General features: G+C 36.3%; 1 protein-coding gene across 1 annotated transcript in view; it reads left to right on the top strand.

The window, feature by feature from the left end:
* The window catches only part of SMYD3 (SET and MYND domain containing 3), a 380,665-nt gene that overhangs the window by 42,468 nt on the left and 321,065 nt on the right, over window positions 1-17,132 (top strand). The window contains exons 2-5 of the mRNA XM_036379289.1: window positions 1,417-1,480; window positions 8,286-8,393; window positions 9,485-9,542; window positions 13,821-13,957. Of these exons, the coding sequence (XP_036235182.1) occupies window positions 1,417-1,480; window positions 8,286-8,393; window positions 9,485-9,542; window positions 13,821-13,957 (367 nt within the window). The remainder of the gene's footprint in view (window positions 1-1,416; window positions 1,481-8,285; window positions 8,394-9,484; window positions 9,543-13,820; window positions 13,958-17,132) is intronic.

Genomic DNA, 17,132 nt, shown 5'->3' with positions numbered 1-17,132 from the left:
CACTTAAACTTGCCCCTTCAGTTTGAAATGGGCTGTTACAGATAGTTATTTCCCAATTAAATTGGAAAGCTGAATTAATCTGTATAATAAAATTTGAGGAAGCTAAATGTAAAACACTATAGCAACCTAAAGATACCATTACTAAAATTACTTTTAGAAGGGGACAGTGGCACGATTGAACCCTCTTTCCTTGCCTTGTAGAAGGATGGAGAAGGGGGTACTAAGGAATAACTCCTGGTGATAATTTGTTGGGTGTAAATGAGCCGTGTTCAGCCCTGTGCAGCTCACAAGGGAATAGTGGCACTGAGTGAGGTACCTGTGCTTCTTCACGAAGATCAGAGGGGCGGCCAGGAGGAAGTCTGAGGGGAAAGTAGTAAGGGAAGGGTTGTGCTGTCCACAGAGCCCAGATAATTGTTGTGTCTGTAATGTAAATTGCCCGCCTTTGGTTTTAACAACAACAAAAAACCCATAGAGTTTTCCCAGCCTAGTTAATGACCATAACTAACATAAGCAGCCTTGCATGTTAAGAAATGAGAATGAACACTTTGCAATGTTACTAGAATAATGCATCATGTTCAGTATCTTCTACAGGAAAATGATAGGGAAGGGAAACCTCAAATTCTGTTTCATTTCTACTCACCCAAAGTAAATATCTTTACTTATACATTTAGGGTACAAGATTTGGTCCGTGTGTGCTTTCACATTAAATGCTTACTGACTGTCTAAAAAGGTACAGAACTTCAGTGATATTTTCTTAAGTCATATAGATAAATTAAGATAGTATCAGAAAACACTGCTACAGTCAGGAGGTGCTTTTAACCTTTAGATTGTAATGTATAGGGTCTGGTAGTTCTCCTTCTAGTTTTTATTGGATTTTTATACTTCCCCCATGAATTTTTATTTTGTTTTCATTGTCCGCTGATCAGAAGTGTTTTCTTAAAATAGAAATTTCTGCTGACATGTCAACTTTGGACTGTGTTATAAAGATAAAATTTGATGTCCCAGCCACAGGTTCACAGCAAGGTCTTGTTTAAGACAGATAGTGATGCTTGCTTAAGACAGGGCTCAGATAGTAAATAGATTAGCTAGCTGTATTCCACAGCTCTAATTATGATGTTATCTACAAAATCAAACTCCTCAGGGTTACAGCTATGACAAAAGCTACATTTCATAATTTTCCTGTTGGTCCAAAATGGCCTCAGAGATGCTAAATGACACAAGTAAAGGGTTATGACTATAGCTTTGAATATAACTATGTACAATTTCTTCTTGCATTGCAGTGCAGTTTAGACTATTCTTGTTTTAAAGATATTTTTGTGACTTGGAATATTTGGAAATTGTTGGTTAGGTAAGAAGGAAAAATACAAAACTTGATCTGTATGTATAACCCTTTTTCTTTCCTTTTTTTCTAAACAGGAATGAAAATCTGCACAGATGCTCTCAGTGCAAGGTTGCTAAATACTGTGGTACAACTTGTCAGGTAAGATAAAAATAACAGCTATAAAGGGTTTAAGAAAATAAGCATTCGAAGACTTTTTTTACAGTCTCCATAAGTTTTGCATGTTGTCATACCTCCACACTGTAATTTATTTGTAGTTTAGGACAGAGTGGCTAAAAATGCTGGCTTGTTTTATTTGAGTATTTTTAAAGCTACAAATGTGAGATTCTGGTAAGTACAAAAGAGAAAAATAAGTTGAAATGTGTGGTGTTTGACTGTACTTGGTGAGAGGGGGAGAAATAATTCGTAAGCTTGTTTGTAGAATGGAAGCTCTAACTCAATTTTCCAGTAAAACAATTTATATTTCAGGAGTACTTTTTGTAATGGTAAATTCTATATTCCAGTTTTTTAAGAGGAAATGAGGGTCAAGAATCTGTCGAGAAGGCTTTAAGGAAAACTGCATCTCTGAGGAGATTTCCAAGAAGTAAAGTGGTCCGTGGCAGAAGGACAAGGGACAACAGGCTTAAGTTGAAAAACCAGAGGTTCACATGGGATACAAGGAAAAACTCTTGACAGCCAAGAGATGGGACAGGCTAGCCAGGGTGTTTGTGTGATCTCTGTGTTTGAGGGTTGGGAGACCCTACTGGTTAAAGCCCTGAGCTGGGTCTGACGGCAGAACTGACCCTGCTTTGCAACTAGAGCTCTCCATAGATCCATTCAGCCTGAGGTAACCTGTAGTCCTATCCTATGAAGGTGAAAAATTCTCCAAGGCCTAAAATCTCAACTGTTATATTTGACTTGATATAGAGGATTGCCTTATAGACCTTATAGAACACTTGAAGTTTTAAATAGTGTTGCACTGTAATTTTTTTTTTTTTTTTTTTTTTTTTTTTTTGTGGGAGGGTGAGGGTTGGTAGTGGTTGGTTTTTTGGGGGTGTGTGTGTGTAATTTTTTTTCCTTTTCCTAAAGAGAGAAAAATGAAGAAAAGAAGTTACTGGCCAAAGTAGACTAGCAGTAATACTCTATAATTTTTTAAGTTAAGTCTTTGACATTCCAACAGTCATGGAATGAAAGCATCATAGAATGGTTAATGTTGGAAGGGAGATCATCTAGTTCCATGGGCAAACACTTTCCACGAGATCAGGTTGCTTAAAACATTGCTCAAAGCATGCCATCCAACCTGGCATCAAACACTTCCAGGGATGGAGCATCCACAGCTTCTTTGGACAGCCTGTTCCAGTGCCTCACTACCCTCACAGTAAAGAAGTTCTTCCTAATGTCTAAGCTAGGTATACTCTCAGTTTGAAGCCATCTCCTTTTGTCCTATCACTACATGCCCTTGTAAGCAGTCCCTCTCCAGCTCTTTTGTAGGCCCCCCCGTTCAGGTACTGGCAGGCTGCTGCAAGGTCTCTGTCTGTCTACATAGGAGAGGTGGTCCAGCTCTCTGGTCATTGTAGCCCTCCTCTGGACTTGCTCCGTGTTCTTCTTGTGTTGGGGTCCCCAGAGCTGGAGGCAGGACTCCAAGTGGGGTCTCACCAGAGCGGAGCAGAGGGGCAGAATCCTTTTCCCTGCTTTGGATGCAGCCCAGGACACATTTGGCTCTCTGGGCTGTGAGTGCCCATCGCTGAGTCACGTTGAGCTTCTTGTCAACAACACCCCCAAGTCTTTCATCTCAGGGCTGATCTTGTCACGTATCATGTGCTTCTGTAAGCAATTCTACTTTAATATCATCTGTAGTGTCCTCAAGATCCCACAAATCCCTCCTTTTAGGGATTAAAACATATGGGGAGGGAGAAGAGGAAGAGGTGTCATTTTGATTCTTCGTACGGCAAATGTGTGCAATGTACATTAGGTGCTTACTGTAGCATCAATAATAATGTCACAGGTAGATTTATTATGGGAGATCATAAGGAAAACATGGCCATTAAGACTATAAAAGACCAAAGTATTTGCCAGGTAAAACATCTTCTAAGAGAGTCATTGGTAAAGCTTCTGTTGGCAGGTCTCTAATGTGAAATGAGACTGTGGGCACTCACCAGCAATCTGACTGCAAAAGCAAATGTGCAAAGTGTGATGCAATAACCTGTTCAAATTCGGTGTAGAGGCAATGGGAGTAGGAATTGGAGCTTCCTCTTTGAGAAGCACAACTGTCTGAACATTCTTCAAGGATTCATAAGGGATAGCCTGAAGCCATCTTGAGTGTCTTTGTGCTTCCAGCTCTGGGGTTTGCATGCTTGAAGCCATCCATAGTTGTAGGTAGGGATTTCAGTGAGACAGGCTACTGCTGCTTAAAGTAATCTGCACTTAACACACTGTGTATTGGCAGTTACATAATTTTTTGAACTGTTTATGTAAATAAATTAACATTGAATTAATGCATGTAATATCCTGTGATATTAGGTAGTGATAGAGAATAACAGGAAAAAAGAAGTTATTTTTTAGTCAAAGCAGTGAATTTCTTGGGATTGATGGCTTGAAGCAGGTGATACAGATAAAACTGAGACCAGCCAGATTTCTTTGCTCTTGAAAACTGTCTTTTGATTCATATTTGTTCTAATGAGCCAGCTATACTGTTTGTGCTTCTCTGGTTTTGTAGCAGCTGTTAGGAAAGCTAAACCAAATGCTTTGTGCCCTACTTAGCCTCTGTAGCTTAAGTGCAATTCATTATTGTGTGCACTTCTAATTGAACTAATTGGTCAACAAATAAACAGCAGGGTATTGATGAAACTGCATTTTGCACATTTAAAAAAGTGAATATTGGCAAAACAGGAGTATTTTAGTTTTATAAATACAGATAACTTGGAAGTGCAAATTATGCAGTTGAATTTGCAGTTCACACTTAGTTGCAGAATGATTTAATTATTTTTGAACGTGTGATACTGCAACTCAAAACACTTAGGCTTAATAACTGTAATTTTTCTGGAGTTTTGTAATTTATAGATTATATGAAAACAGAATTAATACAAAAAAAACCTGAATTTAAGAAGTTTAATTCAATAGGTGTATGAGTCTAGAATAATGGTGGATTTTGTGAAAGAAACTTCAGTGTAAATATGACAGTGGATTTATATTTCAGATATAAAAAACCAAAAGGAGCAGTTTTTTTAAGCTGCAAATATCTTGTAAAAATCTTCATTTGCTTTAAAATGTCAAGTGGTACAAAAAACTATCTTCAGACTAACCTTAAGGAGAAGAAACAGTCTTTGGAAATATCTCTCTTTTTTGTAACTTGCAGTGATAATAGTTATCTTTTAAGGGAATATGTATGCAGAGCCAGTAGTCCTGAAAAAAAATCTATAAACAAATCAGAATACCCATTTTTTAAAAAATCTCCATAATGTCTGTTTTAAAGATCATGAGTGAGTTGCTCCAAATTAAAAAAAATCCCATTATTTTTCCTTTTCAGGCCAGCTGAAGCAAGCTGTTTTAATTTATTTTAAAATAAATTTAGAAATGCGAAATTGGAATTTATCACAAGAGATCCTTTGGGCTGACCTTTTGCAACTGAATTCTGACTTCAGGATCAAGTACATATAGATTTTTTGCTTTTAATTTTTTTTTCACTCAGACCTAATTGGTTTTTGCCCCTGTTTGACATTTCCCTGTTGCAGTCCCTTTCCCATTGGTTGATGCCTAATTTCATAAGCTGCCTTCCTTGAAGCAATGTTATGTTGGCTGGGTGTGCCTCCAAAGGTAGGGTTATCACATCTGCTGCTCCTCATAATCACTGGTGATCACTGTTGTGATCACCCCTGACAATATTTATTAATGTAGTATATCTCATGGATTGGGAACCAATGATATAGATAATAATCCCTGAAAAGTGGAAGAGTAATTTCAGGCAGAATTCAGAATGTGATATTATCAAACATTATTGAAACAATGTAATAAAATTAAAATATCATAATTGGAAAAAGACATTTTGTGAAAATTCAAACAGTCTTTTGGAAATTACAGATTATTTGCTTTTAACAGATCAAAACCTTCCAATGGAAAAATATCTTTTTTTTTTAATAATAACCTCTAGCCTTTAACAGCTTTTTGTTAGCACATTAATCTGCAGAAAGCATTCTTTTTTTGTGATCTTGCATGGAAGACAAGCGAAACCTTTGTTTCATCAACATTGCTTTAGGAACTTTTGTAGATTCAGGCTCCAAAGGGAGACAGCAATACCATATGTCTGTGAAAGAATTGGATGTGCATTGGCAAAATCGCTCTGCTGCAAATATGCAAGACATTGCAGGCATTTGTGAGGGGTCTTTGCCCGTGACCTGAGCCAGCAGGGGGTGAGGCTGGCTTGTGCAGGGAGGTGTTGGAGTTGGTCTGGTGCTGGCTCAGTGGGCAGACTCTCAATCTGCCACCAGTGAAGAGCTCTGTGCTGCACCATCTCTGTAGCCATGTGGGTGCTGACCGTTTTCCCTTGGGTGAAGCCTGAGGATTTGCACTTGGGATGCATTGAGATTGAAGGAGAGACAATGCTTTGGGAGGAGATAAACAGAAAGATATTCTTTCCAAGCTTCCAAGTATAGTGAAACCTTGAGCAGGAGGGTTTTGTATTAGCCCTGTACTGTTTACTTGCCTTTCTTTGCCTCCTTCTATTAGTGTTCTAACAGGAGAAAAAGGAATCTTTGCAAAATTGGAAGACCTTCCCTGGCATGGAGGAGAAGGGTCATACAGGTGGCTGTGTCCCTGCACTACAGTGTTCATGCTTATGCTGGATATAGGATATAAAACCTTGACTGAAAGCCAGGATACACAGAATTAAGAAAACCCTTCCACCAGGAAGTGTGATACTAACATAAGTCCAACCAATAAATATTTTTAGAGACTGACCTTTAAATTAGGTCTCTCCAGGGTCACAAATCTTTGTTTTCATATTGTCCTGTAATTTGTATCCATGTTGTATGGATAGTAAGAAGAAATATTGTTGAATTTCATTATATTTAATGCATTTGGAGCTTTCCTCTCTCTCCCTTTCAATTTGGGAATAAGTGACTGGCAATCCCTGTTCTATTCTAGCTCCTTCTGCAGAGCAATCAGAATGATTCCTTTTTAACATCAGTTTTGGCCAGAGTGCATTTTCACTAAAGGCATGTGTTTAAACTATTCTTACCATGTGGGAAGAGGCAAAGAAACATGGCATATGATGCTATGTGGTCCAGAATATTTCATCTCATTAGAGCTATATTGGTTAGGTAAGTTATTAATCATTTTGATGTTAAACCTCTAGCATGTTTAAAATTCTGTGCAACATTTATGTAGAGGAAAAAATTTGACAGTAAAAGCTTACTCCTAGGACATTTTTAGTTTAAGTTGGATGAAAATGCCAATATAATTATATTACACAGAACGATGTCTGGACATTTACTAGCATGACTTTGTTTTTTCTAGACAAGGATAATTCTATTCAGCTCTAAATACTTAACTTTTATTTGCCACACAGCATGTGACACTAACTGTATTTGGATTAATGCCTTCTTGGTGTCATTTTTTTCTCCTTGTAGAGTTATGGGTAAAAGAAATGAAATCACAAATCTCTCATGTATCTGAAAGAAATAAAAAGTTCCATTTATTTATTACACATAAGCCACAGGGGAAAAAAATCCTGAATTAAATTTAATAAATGCTACTGGTGCTGAAGCCTAGTTACCTGAAACAATTCCCTCACTTATGCAGCTCAGGAAAAAATTGTGTGAGTGCCTTTGGAATCTTTATAACTCACATGTCAGCATCTCCAGGTCTGATGTGCCCTTACACATAGCTCCGCCATTTTATCTTTTTTTTAAATTGCTGAACACGTACCTAACATTAGACAATCATTTTCTTTGTGGCACTCACCTAACAGGAACTGGTTTTCTGGGTTCATGTTTTTTTTTCCTTTACTGCATATTTGTGAGAAAATGTCACCTTCAGAAGCCTTTGGTTCTGAGTACTTGTCATTGTAGCAAATTTTCATTGTGCCCTGTTCTTTTAATTTGCTGTTAAAGCTATTTGAAACAGCTGTCTGGCTTCAAACATGAATTTTGAATATACAAATAAAATGTGTAAATATGTAGTATGTTAGATTTTTGTATATTATAAGTAGAATTTTCTGCTTATAGAGACAGAAGACAGAGGAAAAATGTGATCAGAAATTTTCTTCCAAAATATTTCTTTAGCTGAAGACTCATTCTTGCTGCTTTTCTGCACTAATCTTGGGGCAACAATGAATGGTAGAGAAAAAAAGAGACATAGTACAATGTTTCCTTTATCTTATCATCCTGCCTCTTCCCTGCTATGAAGTGCTAGTCTGTCTCTGCTATTCTAATCAAAGTGGCCTGTGAAACAAAATTTCAGGTTTGGTTAATAAATGTAACTAAAATATTGTTGGTTCTGTCTTCTGTTTTGGTATCCCGGTCTGAACTGTGAAAAATATCACTACCAATCCTCCCAGCTGTGGGCATTGATATCTCATCAGATCAGGGATATTTGGGGACAGTTTTTGCAGCAATGAAAACTTGACCATTGCATTAGGGGAGCTGCATTTAGTGCAGTGAATGTACTCTGAAGGCCTCTGCAGTCCTGATTGCTGCGTGAACGTGTGCCTAGGGTTTTGTGTGTATTAGTTAGCATCCTTTCTAGTGCTCTCCAGTCTTGTGAAGTAAGCAGCTACATACTGTAGCTGCTTCATGCCACAACAAATGAGAATTAGTGCATATTGTTTTGAGCATCTTTGTGTGCATATTTAACTATAGATAACTATATATATGCAAAATATGTGCGTACATATAAAAAAAGTAGGATACGGTTTATGTAAAATAAAATGCACCTGATTTTGTTTTTCTTCCTTTTTAAAATATCCTGATAGAAAGAAGCTTGGCTGGACCACAAACAGGAATGCAAGTGTCTTAAGAGCATCAAGCCCAATTTTCCTCCAGACTCTGTCAGACTTGCTGGAAGGATTGTTTTTAAACTAGTAAGTGATGTGCTTTTAGATTGATTCAGTGCAGCAAATTCTGGTAAATACTTTCTCACTCTACATTTTTAATGCAATTATGGACTACAAGGCTGAAGTGACTGAGTGCTGAAAAAAATTAGACTGCAAATTGCATTACAAGTTTACTGATTAATTTGCAGAAATGCTGAAAGGATCAAGAGATTCCAAAACAGACATGACTAAGCTCAAGGGACATGTTTATTGACTTTCTTTTCCTATGGCTATGTGGTGGCATTCTTAGCTTATTCCTGCCTGGAAGCAAAACATAGGGAGACACTGTTTTTCCTTCAATACTACTGAAGTTATTGGTGCTTTTCTGTTAAACTAATGGAAGTCTCATAAAGTGTTGTTTGAATGAATGGTTAGGGCAGAAACACTGGTAGCTAGCCCTTTCTTTAGAGGGCACAATGTCATGCTTTCCATGCTGGATTCTCTTCATCTCAATTACCTTTTTTAATCTTTTTCTAAATTCTCTTGGAAGTCCTGGGTGTTTGACATTCCCACAATTTGATTACCTTATATGGACTAAATTTTCTGATAGTTTAAGCAGCTTATAAATGTGTGGGATTGTAAATCAAAAGGGATTTGCTCATTTTTTTGCTGAACATGCTATGATGCTGTGTGTGCTGGATAAATGGGCAGGCCTTTGTTGTGATCTGAGGTGATAAAATATGATTTCACACTTATTTTATACATTGTTGCGAAGAGTTTGTGCGTGATAATTTTTAAAAGGGAAATATGTACCTAGCAATACTGTGCATTAATTAGAGTCACATGAACTCTGAAACTACAAACCCATAATCTGATTTCAATTATGCTCTAAAAGGCTAAAGTAAGTTACTAAAGGTAAGCTGCCAAAGTGTTAAAAAATCAAAATGAGTAGAAAGTCATATAACAACAAAGAAATTTAGTTTTTTAGGATAGTTTGTACAAAGTCCTGGATTTATGTTGATGCTGTTGGCCTTACCTGATTATCTTACACGTTTATCACACGGAATAATCAGTCTTGTAGAGTGTTTTCAGGATAAAACATGCTATGTGAGTGTTAATTATCTGTTTTTCCTCTACAGCTGAGACAATCAGTATGCCCTTCTGAGAAACTCTACTCTTTTGCCGATCTTCAGTCAAGTAAGTAATTGCCAGCCAGATTTCAGGAAATACGTCCCAGGTCTGGCTTACGAAAAGGGCCGTCTGATTTTCTTGCAGCTTGCCTTCTGAAGATTTGCTCTGTGGAGTAACAGAATCAAAGACAAAAACCTCTGTGGGAAAGAACAGTTATTTCAAAGATACAAGGAAAAACATGCCTGTTGTCTTGAAACAAAGCCTTCCTGATTTTTTTGCTTTAGTATTTTTATTTTTGCATTTTACAATGAACATCTTGCCTGCTCATTTTTTAGTTTACCAAATGTCTGCCTTACTATGTATAGTGTCAATATTTCTACATATACAGACAATAGTACGTATTTTTTTACAATGAGGTTTTACTTTTTTAATACTTATGTGCTATTGCATAAAGCTTCAAAATAACCTTCAGGAATAGGACAGAAAGTTAAATTTAAAAGGGATATGTGTATGTTTTTCTTCTATGTGACCTTTCAATAGAGAAAAAAGGTGAAATGATCCAGTTATTACTTTTGTGGCTTCACAAGTTTCAACTGCTTGGGTAGAAAAAGATGCTCATTACAATCTCTCGGCAGAGCAAATGTTGGAATAGGAAAGATTTTTTCATATTTTGTGGCATCTTAAAGACTTAGGAAGAAATACATCCTTGGTTCATTTTTGCATGTTGTTTAAAGGGATTTTCTGGAGAGTAATGTGAATATTTTGATTACCTCAATGGTTTTAAGTATTATCCAGTGTTTTGGCTACAAACCAGCTTAATCAATTGGTATAGTACCTGTATAAACACAAAAAATGCAACACATAGTATTAATTTTACTTCCAAACACCCTGAAATTCTGCTGCCTTCTCTTGAAATGCAAGGGCAAAAGACCTTAACAAGGCAGGAAATTAAAATGGATAGATTTCAGTTATTTAAAACATAGTGATTTTCTGTAATGGATATTCTCAATTTGTGTAAAAAAGCTTTATGGAAAACAGATACTTAAAATTAAGTTAAAATGATGTAGACTATGGACTTCTATGCTTCATTACACTGCTGGGATCCAAAGAAAGAGTCTCTTACCAATGGCTGATTCTAGAGTGGTGCAGGAGGAACTGGAATGGAAGAGTCTCCCTTTAAAAATTAAACATTGATCACCTATACAGCAGTTGTCTCTAGTGTAGGCAAAGATTTTTTTGTAACTGATTGTTCCATACAACCAATCTCCTTCAGGAGATGATCTCAGCTTTACTTGGCTTGACTGGAAACAGGGGGAATAGTGTGTTAAGTTGTCTGGAAAGAAGCTTGGTGTTGAACAGGCCTGAGCTGCAATGGATAAGTGGTACAAAAGTCTGTAGAGTGGCCAGAAGCTTCTGCTAAAATTCTCATTCTGAAGGAAATGGTGATGTGGCCTGTGATACAGATGGGATGACTGTCCTCTCACTGATACAGAAATAACTGGTACATAGCCAGTTAGTTTAGGAGGAGACAATGAGAAATCCTCATGTAGTGTTTCATCTGTACTTAGTCTGAGTCTTAATAAAAATTCCTGTGGAATCTTCTTAACTCCACAGCACCAAGTGAAGCACTGGTAGCTAGCCCTTTAGGACATTAACACATTAGTTGAGCTTGATACTTCAGGCTGCAGTACAAATGGCCTATGCATAATCTTATGTAAAGGTTTTGGCTGACTCTTTGCTTGTGTTGTTTTCCTGGCTTCCTTGTTAGAGTGAATAGATGGTCTCTATGGTTTTAGAGTTAAAATAATCCAAAAGTGTTTTGGGTTGGTGTGGGAACTTGTAGTAGCTGTGATTATTTTTTTTTTTCTGCGTCTGTATGCTCCAAAAGCTCCAGTTATTTCATAACAATTTCCCTGTTTGCTGCACAATTTATGAATGGTGTTGATAAAGCTTTTGTTTCTTTGTGTACTTAGTGGAATCTATAGGAAAATCAGAAATGCATTTGCATTAGAGGCATAAGTATATAGGAGAAAAGATTTCTTTGAACAGAATCACATGAACTATGAATACAGGCTGCAATCTGAAACAAAAACATTTTCAGGAAGCATCTTTGTAATGGAAGATAATGTTTAAACACTAATCAGAAATGTGACAGAATTCTCATTGATATTCTTTTAATATTTTTGGTCCCCCCCTCCCCCACCACTTGTAATTCCAAAATATTTTATTTTTGAAAATTGTTATTGACATTATGCTGTCTCTTTTTGCTTTACATTATTACATTTCAACATTACTTTATACTGTTGGCTGATTTTTAGTGTAGGAGACATATAAGCTGAATAGAAGTGTATAAAGTTTTATTATACACTTTTTGAATAATTATCTGCTAAAAGATATAATACATGAAAAACCACAAAGCATGTGGAGGCATCCAGCCATTTATGAAGTTCTTTTCCAATCTCCATAGTTCCTTGAAATTCCTTTATATGTCCTGAACTCAGATTAAGTAGGAGGAGTCTCTGAGCATTGCTACTTTTGCTAGTTCTCATTTATCTTAAGACAATTTCTTCCTTCCTTAGTTCTCTGGGCTTTCTGTATGTTACAGCAATTCAGAAATTGTCTCTGTTTTTACTTACCAAGACTCAGTATTCAGAAAATAGTTTGTGTGCTATATTATGGGGCAGATATTTTGCTACTTTACTTGTGTAAGAATCAGAGTTACATAACTAAATCCCCATGCCTTATTTAGAAATTTTTTCATAGGCCTTTGTTGCATTTTGTCTCCCACGGCAGGTTTCTTAAACAATTAAAAAAGTTCCTTAAAAACAAAATTTGAAAACGTACACAAATTTCATTTCATTTTGCTTTTGGCCTTTTTTTTTAATGTGCTTGGAAAACCAGGTCTTGATCATTTTCCATTAAGGTTCCTGTGGGATTTTTTTTCTGGATCATTAACTCTGATGTCCTGGAGAGATTCCAGTGTGGATAATTGCATTCTGCTTCCAACTCTATCAGTTCTCCCTGAAGTTCCAGTTGGTTTTGGTATTCATGTTCACATCTGTCCTAAGCTACAGTGTCCATTTGTAACATTCTCCTTATATGTTTTCTCTTCTTTAGTCTAGGGTTGTTACATTTGCCAATAGTGAAACAAAGCATGCCTTCCTCTCTTTGTTGTAATACATCTTGTAATGTATTATACATAGTTTAAGGTAAATCACATGTTACCTTGAATAATTACATTTGAAGTAAAAAACATTTTTGTTTCCAAAGGGATATTATATAAGAAATGCAAGCGTGTGTTTATAATTTTTCTTCTATATTTTTTAAACTTGATTGTTTCAGTCATCTAAAAGTTTGTTGCTTCTCTTGAAGGCAGTCCTCATGGATACTATATTTTTCTATACCAGGGATTTTCTGTACATTGTGAAATACATACATGTCTAGATTTCTGACATTTACATTCGTTCATGCTTAATCACCTGCACACATCCACACTGTTAATTGCACTTGGGTAGTGCTGTGAGCATCTACAGATGTTTATGATAAAATAACAGTTCACCATTATGCAGAGATAGAATTGATTCATAGCACATCATAAATCTCTGCCATTTGTTATAGACTGGTGCTTGAATATGTTCTGCTTCACATTCTCCATTTTGAACTAACTGGTAGGAAAAAGAAAGTGTGAAGCAGATAGTCAGGCAGTGAACTTGCTAGGGCAGCAGCAGTTTCATTTTTTTGAGTTGAGACCTGGTGCATGCATAATCACTTAATTAGAAAATGAGGCACTGTGATTCTATCTGAACAACATGAATAGTGGTGCTTTATAATAAAGTGATATTTAATTATTATTCTTTCAGATTCATTGCTTACCATTTGCACTGTATGAAACTCCTTTTGTTCATAAATACTTTTCTGTTTCATCTGCTAGCATAAAGTGTTTCTGACACATGTACGGAGAATGCAATATAAAAGTATGTACTGCTGCATAAAGTTCCAAGCATATTTCTAATGCGGTTCATGTTACAAACCCAGATGCCTAATTTTTGTATGTAATGTCTTACATCTGCTTACACATCTGCTTTATCTATTGGCTTTTGATCTTTAACTTGCTGTTGCATTCATATGATTTGGCAGTAGCAACCTGATAAACTCTACTGTGTGTTGATAGGTAACTGTCACAAAAAATGAGAAATGTCTGCCCTCTGTCAAAATTGCCCTCTGTCAAGATTAATTCCTGGACTGGAAATGTCTAGACTGTATAGCTGCCATTGGATGTTTTCAAAATGTTGGTGAAATGTTCTGTTTATGACATGGTCTACTTTTTTCCCCTTTCCCAATAAGACACTGAACGGTTAAGTGAAGAAATGAAAGATGGCCTCAGGCACCTTGCGCAGACTTTGCAACTGTATTTGAAAACTGAGATCCAGGATGAGTCTCAACTGCCACCTGCAATTGACTTTTTTCAGATCTTCACAAAAGTAAGTGTTAAAATCTGGTTGATTGACAACTCATAAATAATCTTTTCCTCGTGTTCACGATTTATTTCTGAGTGGGAGTTCAGTAGATACATTCACAGTGTGATATATGACAAAGTGGATTCAAACTATTTTTTTTTATTCAGTCAGTATTTAAGCAGAAGTATAACTTTAATTGCAGCGCTTCAAAATTAAAGCAGTAGCCAGAGGATATTTTTTTTCTTTTCCTTTTTTAAAATTATCATGTTAAAGTTGTTGGGTGAGAAAAAAAAACAAGAAAGTTGAAATATAATTCAGTCAATCAACCTCAGTAATTTTTTCACAGTAATGAAGTGCATATAACATCACTCTTCAGCCTAAAATTTTTCTGCAAAGTGAAATGTATTTGCAGATATCCTCCCATCCCACTTTGTCATTTAGAGGTATATGCTAGTGTTTGTTATTGTACTGTATCCTACAAGCTGCTTTTTCTAGAGGCCTTGTGGATTATTTATTGGGAAAGGTGACATATAAAGTATTTAAAATTAGATTCCACAGTATGCAAAATGTCTATTGTGCTACTAACTAAATATTGTTGGCTTTTGATGTAGATATTTTAATACTTTCAATTCAAGAAGCTAAATTCAAACAATGCTAGCAGAAATCTTTTATATGAAGAGTACTCATAGTTTTAACTCCATTTATTTTTTTTTTTATTTCTAATTGATTGATAAATTTTGCCATAAGATTTATCTTAACTTATTTGTGTTTTGGTTGTTTTAGTAAGTGTGTTCTTATGAAGTAAGCCTAAGTATAACTTTTTTTTCTGCTATGAATAAAAGAAAGAGCCTCTTTGAGAGAAATTAAATAAAAATGCTAGAAATAATTTTTTTAAACTTTTTTTTTCTTTTTTTGCTGTGGACAGGAGTAGGAGCAATTTAATCAACTGTGTTGTTTTTCTGGATTTTTTTATTTCTGATTAGACTGCTGTGATGTAAAGTTGCAATTTTACCTGAAAAATCACACAGTCTGAAATAAACCCAGTCAAAAGGCTACATAGATAAAACCCTTTAAGTACTACCTTGTCTCCACTCGAGCTGTTTTATTGTCTTGTGTTGGCAGCCTGGTTTGGCCTGAGCTTTGTCAGATGCAATTCACATGAAACATGCACATTGTGTTATCTGATGTAGAATTGTGCAGAGTTTGTGCAGCTGAAATAAAACTGATTATCAGAAGAAGATCATTGCCTACTCAGTTTGAACTGAGTTGCAGCTTGTAAGAAGTTCTTTCCAAATGTTTTTGCCTTCTACATAATAATAAGCTTAAGATGGGGAATGGCCATGTGGCATTATAGAAACAGTGTGATGAGTACTAAACACATGGGAACAGTGATGAAGAAAGCGCAGAAGATTTTAAATTTTTTATGTACACACATGCACAAGCATGTGCACATATGTGCACCTCCTCTCCGCTCCCATGTAATTTACCAAGGTGGCGTAAGTGCCCATCAAGGGCAGAGTGAAAGCCAAGACTTCCCAGCTCCATATTTTGTTAACTGGAGAGCTGGGAATGCTCCTGTTAATGACAACATTTGCCTTACTGTATCTTTGGTGTCACAAAGATATTTTTTATATGTTGACTGTGAATTTTTCCCCACTGTATTGAATGTAGTGCAAGGTGCTCAGTTTTTAAGGTTCTTTTTTGTTGTTGTTGGTTTTTTTTTTTTAATTTTTTTTTTTTTTTGGTTTGGGGTTTTTTTTGTCCATTAAACTAGGGCGCATTTCCTTCTTTTGCTGGTTTTGCTTAGTCTGTGTGATAGTCTGCTCTGGAAAAATGGAGAGCAAATTATATAGACCTGTCATGTGTACACATACTTGATATCATTAAAACTAAAAAGAGCTGGCAGAAGGGATAGGAGAATCTGACTGGACAGGTGAGTGGTTGGGAGAAAAGAGCAGTCAACAGCCATGTGCTTTGCATGAGTAAAATTAGTATCTTGTTCAGAGTTCAGTCAAGCACAACTGTCAAGCTTTTTGTAAGACCTTGTTGTCACTCTCTAATTTTCCATGTGGCATTTTACAGCTTTCCTAATTTGGTTGTCAAACGAGTTTGTTATGAGTCTGATAATGTATTAAAATATTAATTTGGTGTTTCCCCATCCCTAGGCAGGTAGCAGCAGATGTTTTCTGCCATTCCCATGGAATGTTCTTTGAAAGATAAGCTGGATGTCCATCCAAGTTTTTTTTTTTTAAAGCTGAGCAGGGATGCTTATTCTCAGCAGGTAAAATTTAGGACTTGGGAACTGTAAAGTCTCTGATAAGACTTTTGCAGTCTCTTCTCTGTAGTATAACTCCAAAGAAGACCAGCTGTGATGACTTCCCTCTGTGGTCAATAGAATAAAGAAATACTACAGATACATAACTTCAATATATAATCTTGTTTTCCCAATCACTTCCAACATTCCTTTCAAGTTCAGTAGGAGCTTATTCGAACATTGAACTTTTTTGGATCAGTTCTTTCATTTCTTGCCACAAAAAGATCCAGTCAAAGGTCATTTTTTATTCTGTTTGATGCTGGATTCTCAAGAAGGAAAATAAACAGACTGCCAGACAAAAGAGAAAAATTATCCTGTGGTGAGGTGACTATATTCCAGATGGTTCTTGGAAAATCTCCAACCTGATTTAGGTCAAAAGAGCTTCTCGGAAGCTCTTTTAAACAGTCCTCCTTCTCTGCTGTCCACTGCTCTTGTCTTTGTGAAAATTAATTATAGTTTTATTCACTTGCTTGTGATGCTTAATAGGCAGAGAATCCTCCTGAGTGCGCAATTGTAGAAACTTCCCACTGAAAATCAAAGGAATTTTTGACGTTTCTTTCCATGGGGGCAGAATTTCACCCCAATGTATTTGTAGTTTGCATGAGATCAGTGGCAAATACCAGCTGTACTCGATGGGAAGGTGTTCCAGAAGGGTTATGCACCTATCTTTCTGACAGTGTTGCCCTGTTCCTACTAGACAATTTGCTTTTGTACCAACTGTCCTTTGAGCTGGAGTTGAATTTTCTCATTTTTGTTATCTGATCACTTTTTGCAAGCTTCAGTTTATTTAACGTGCCATTTATCAAGGTTGTGACTGTTTTAAAATTCTGATCCTCAGTATTAAACAGAATTATCTGCAGCTAATTACGTGGTAAGGCTTTAACT

Source organism: Molothrus ater, chromosome 3 (assembly GCF_012460135.2).
Source record: "Molothrus ater isolate BHLD 08-10-18 breed brown headed cowbird chromosome 3, BPBGC_Mater_1.1, whole genome shotgun sequence".
In the NCBI taxonomy this organism is placed as follows: Eukaryota; Metazoa; Chordata; class Aves; order Passeriformes; family Icteridae; genus Molothrus; species Molothrus ater.
Note: the sequence above shows the minus strand (reverse complement) of the source record. Positions and strands in the feature narration are given on the sequence as shown.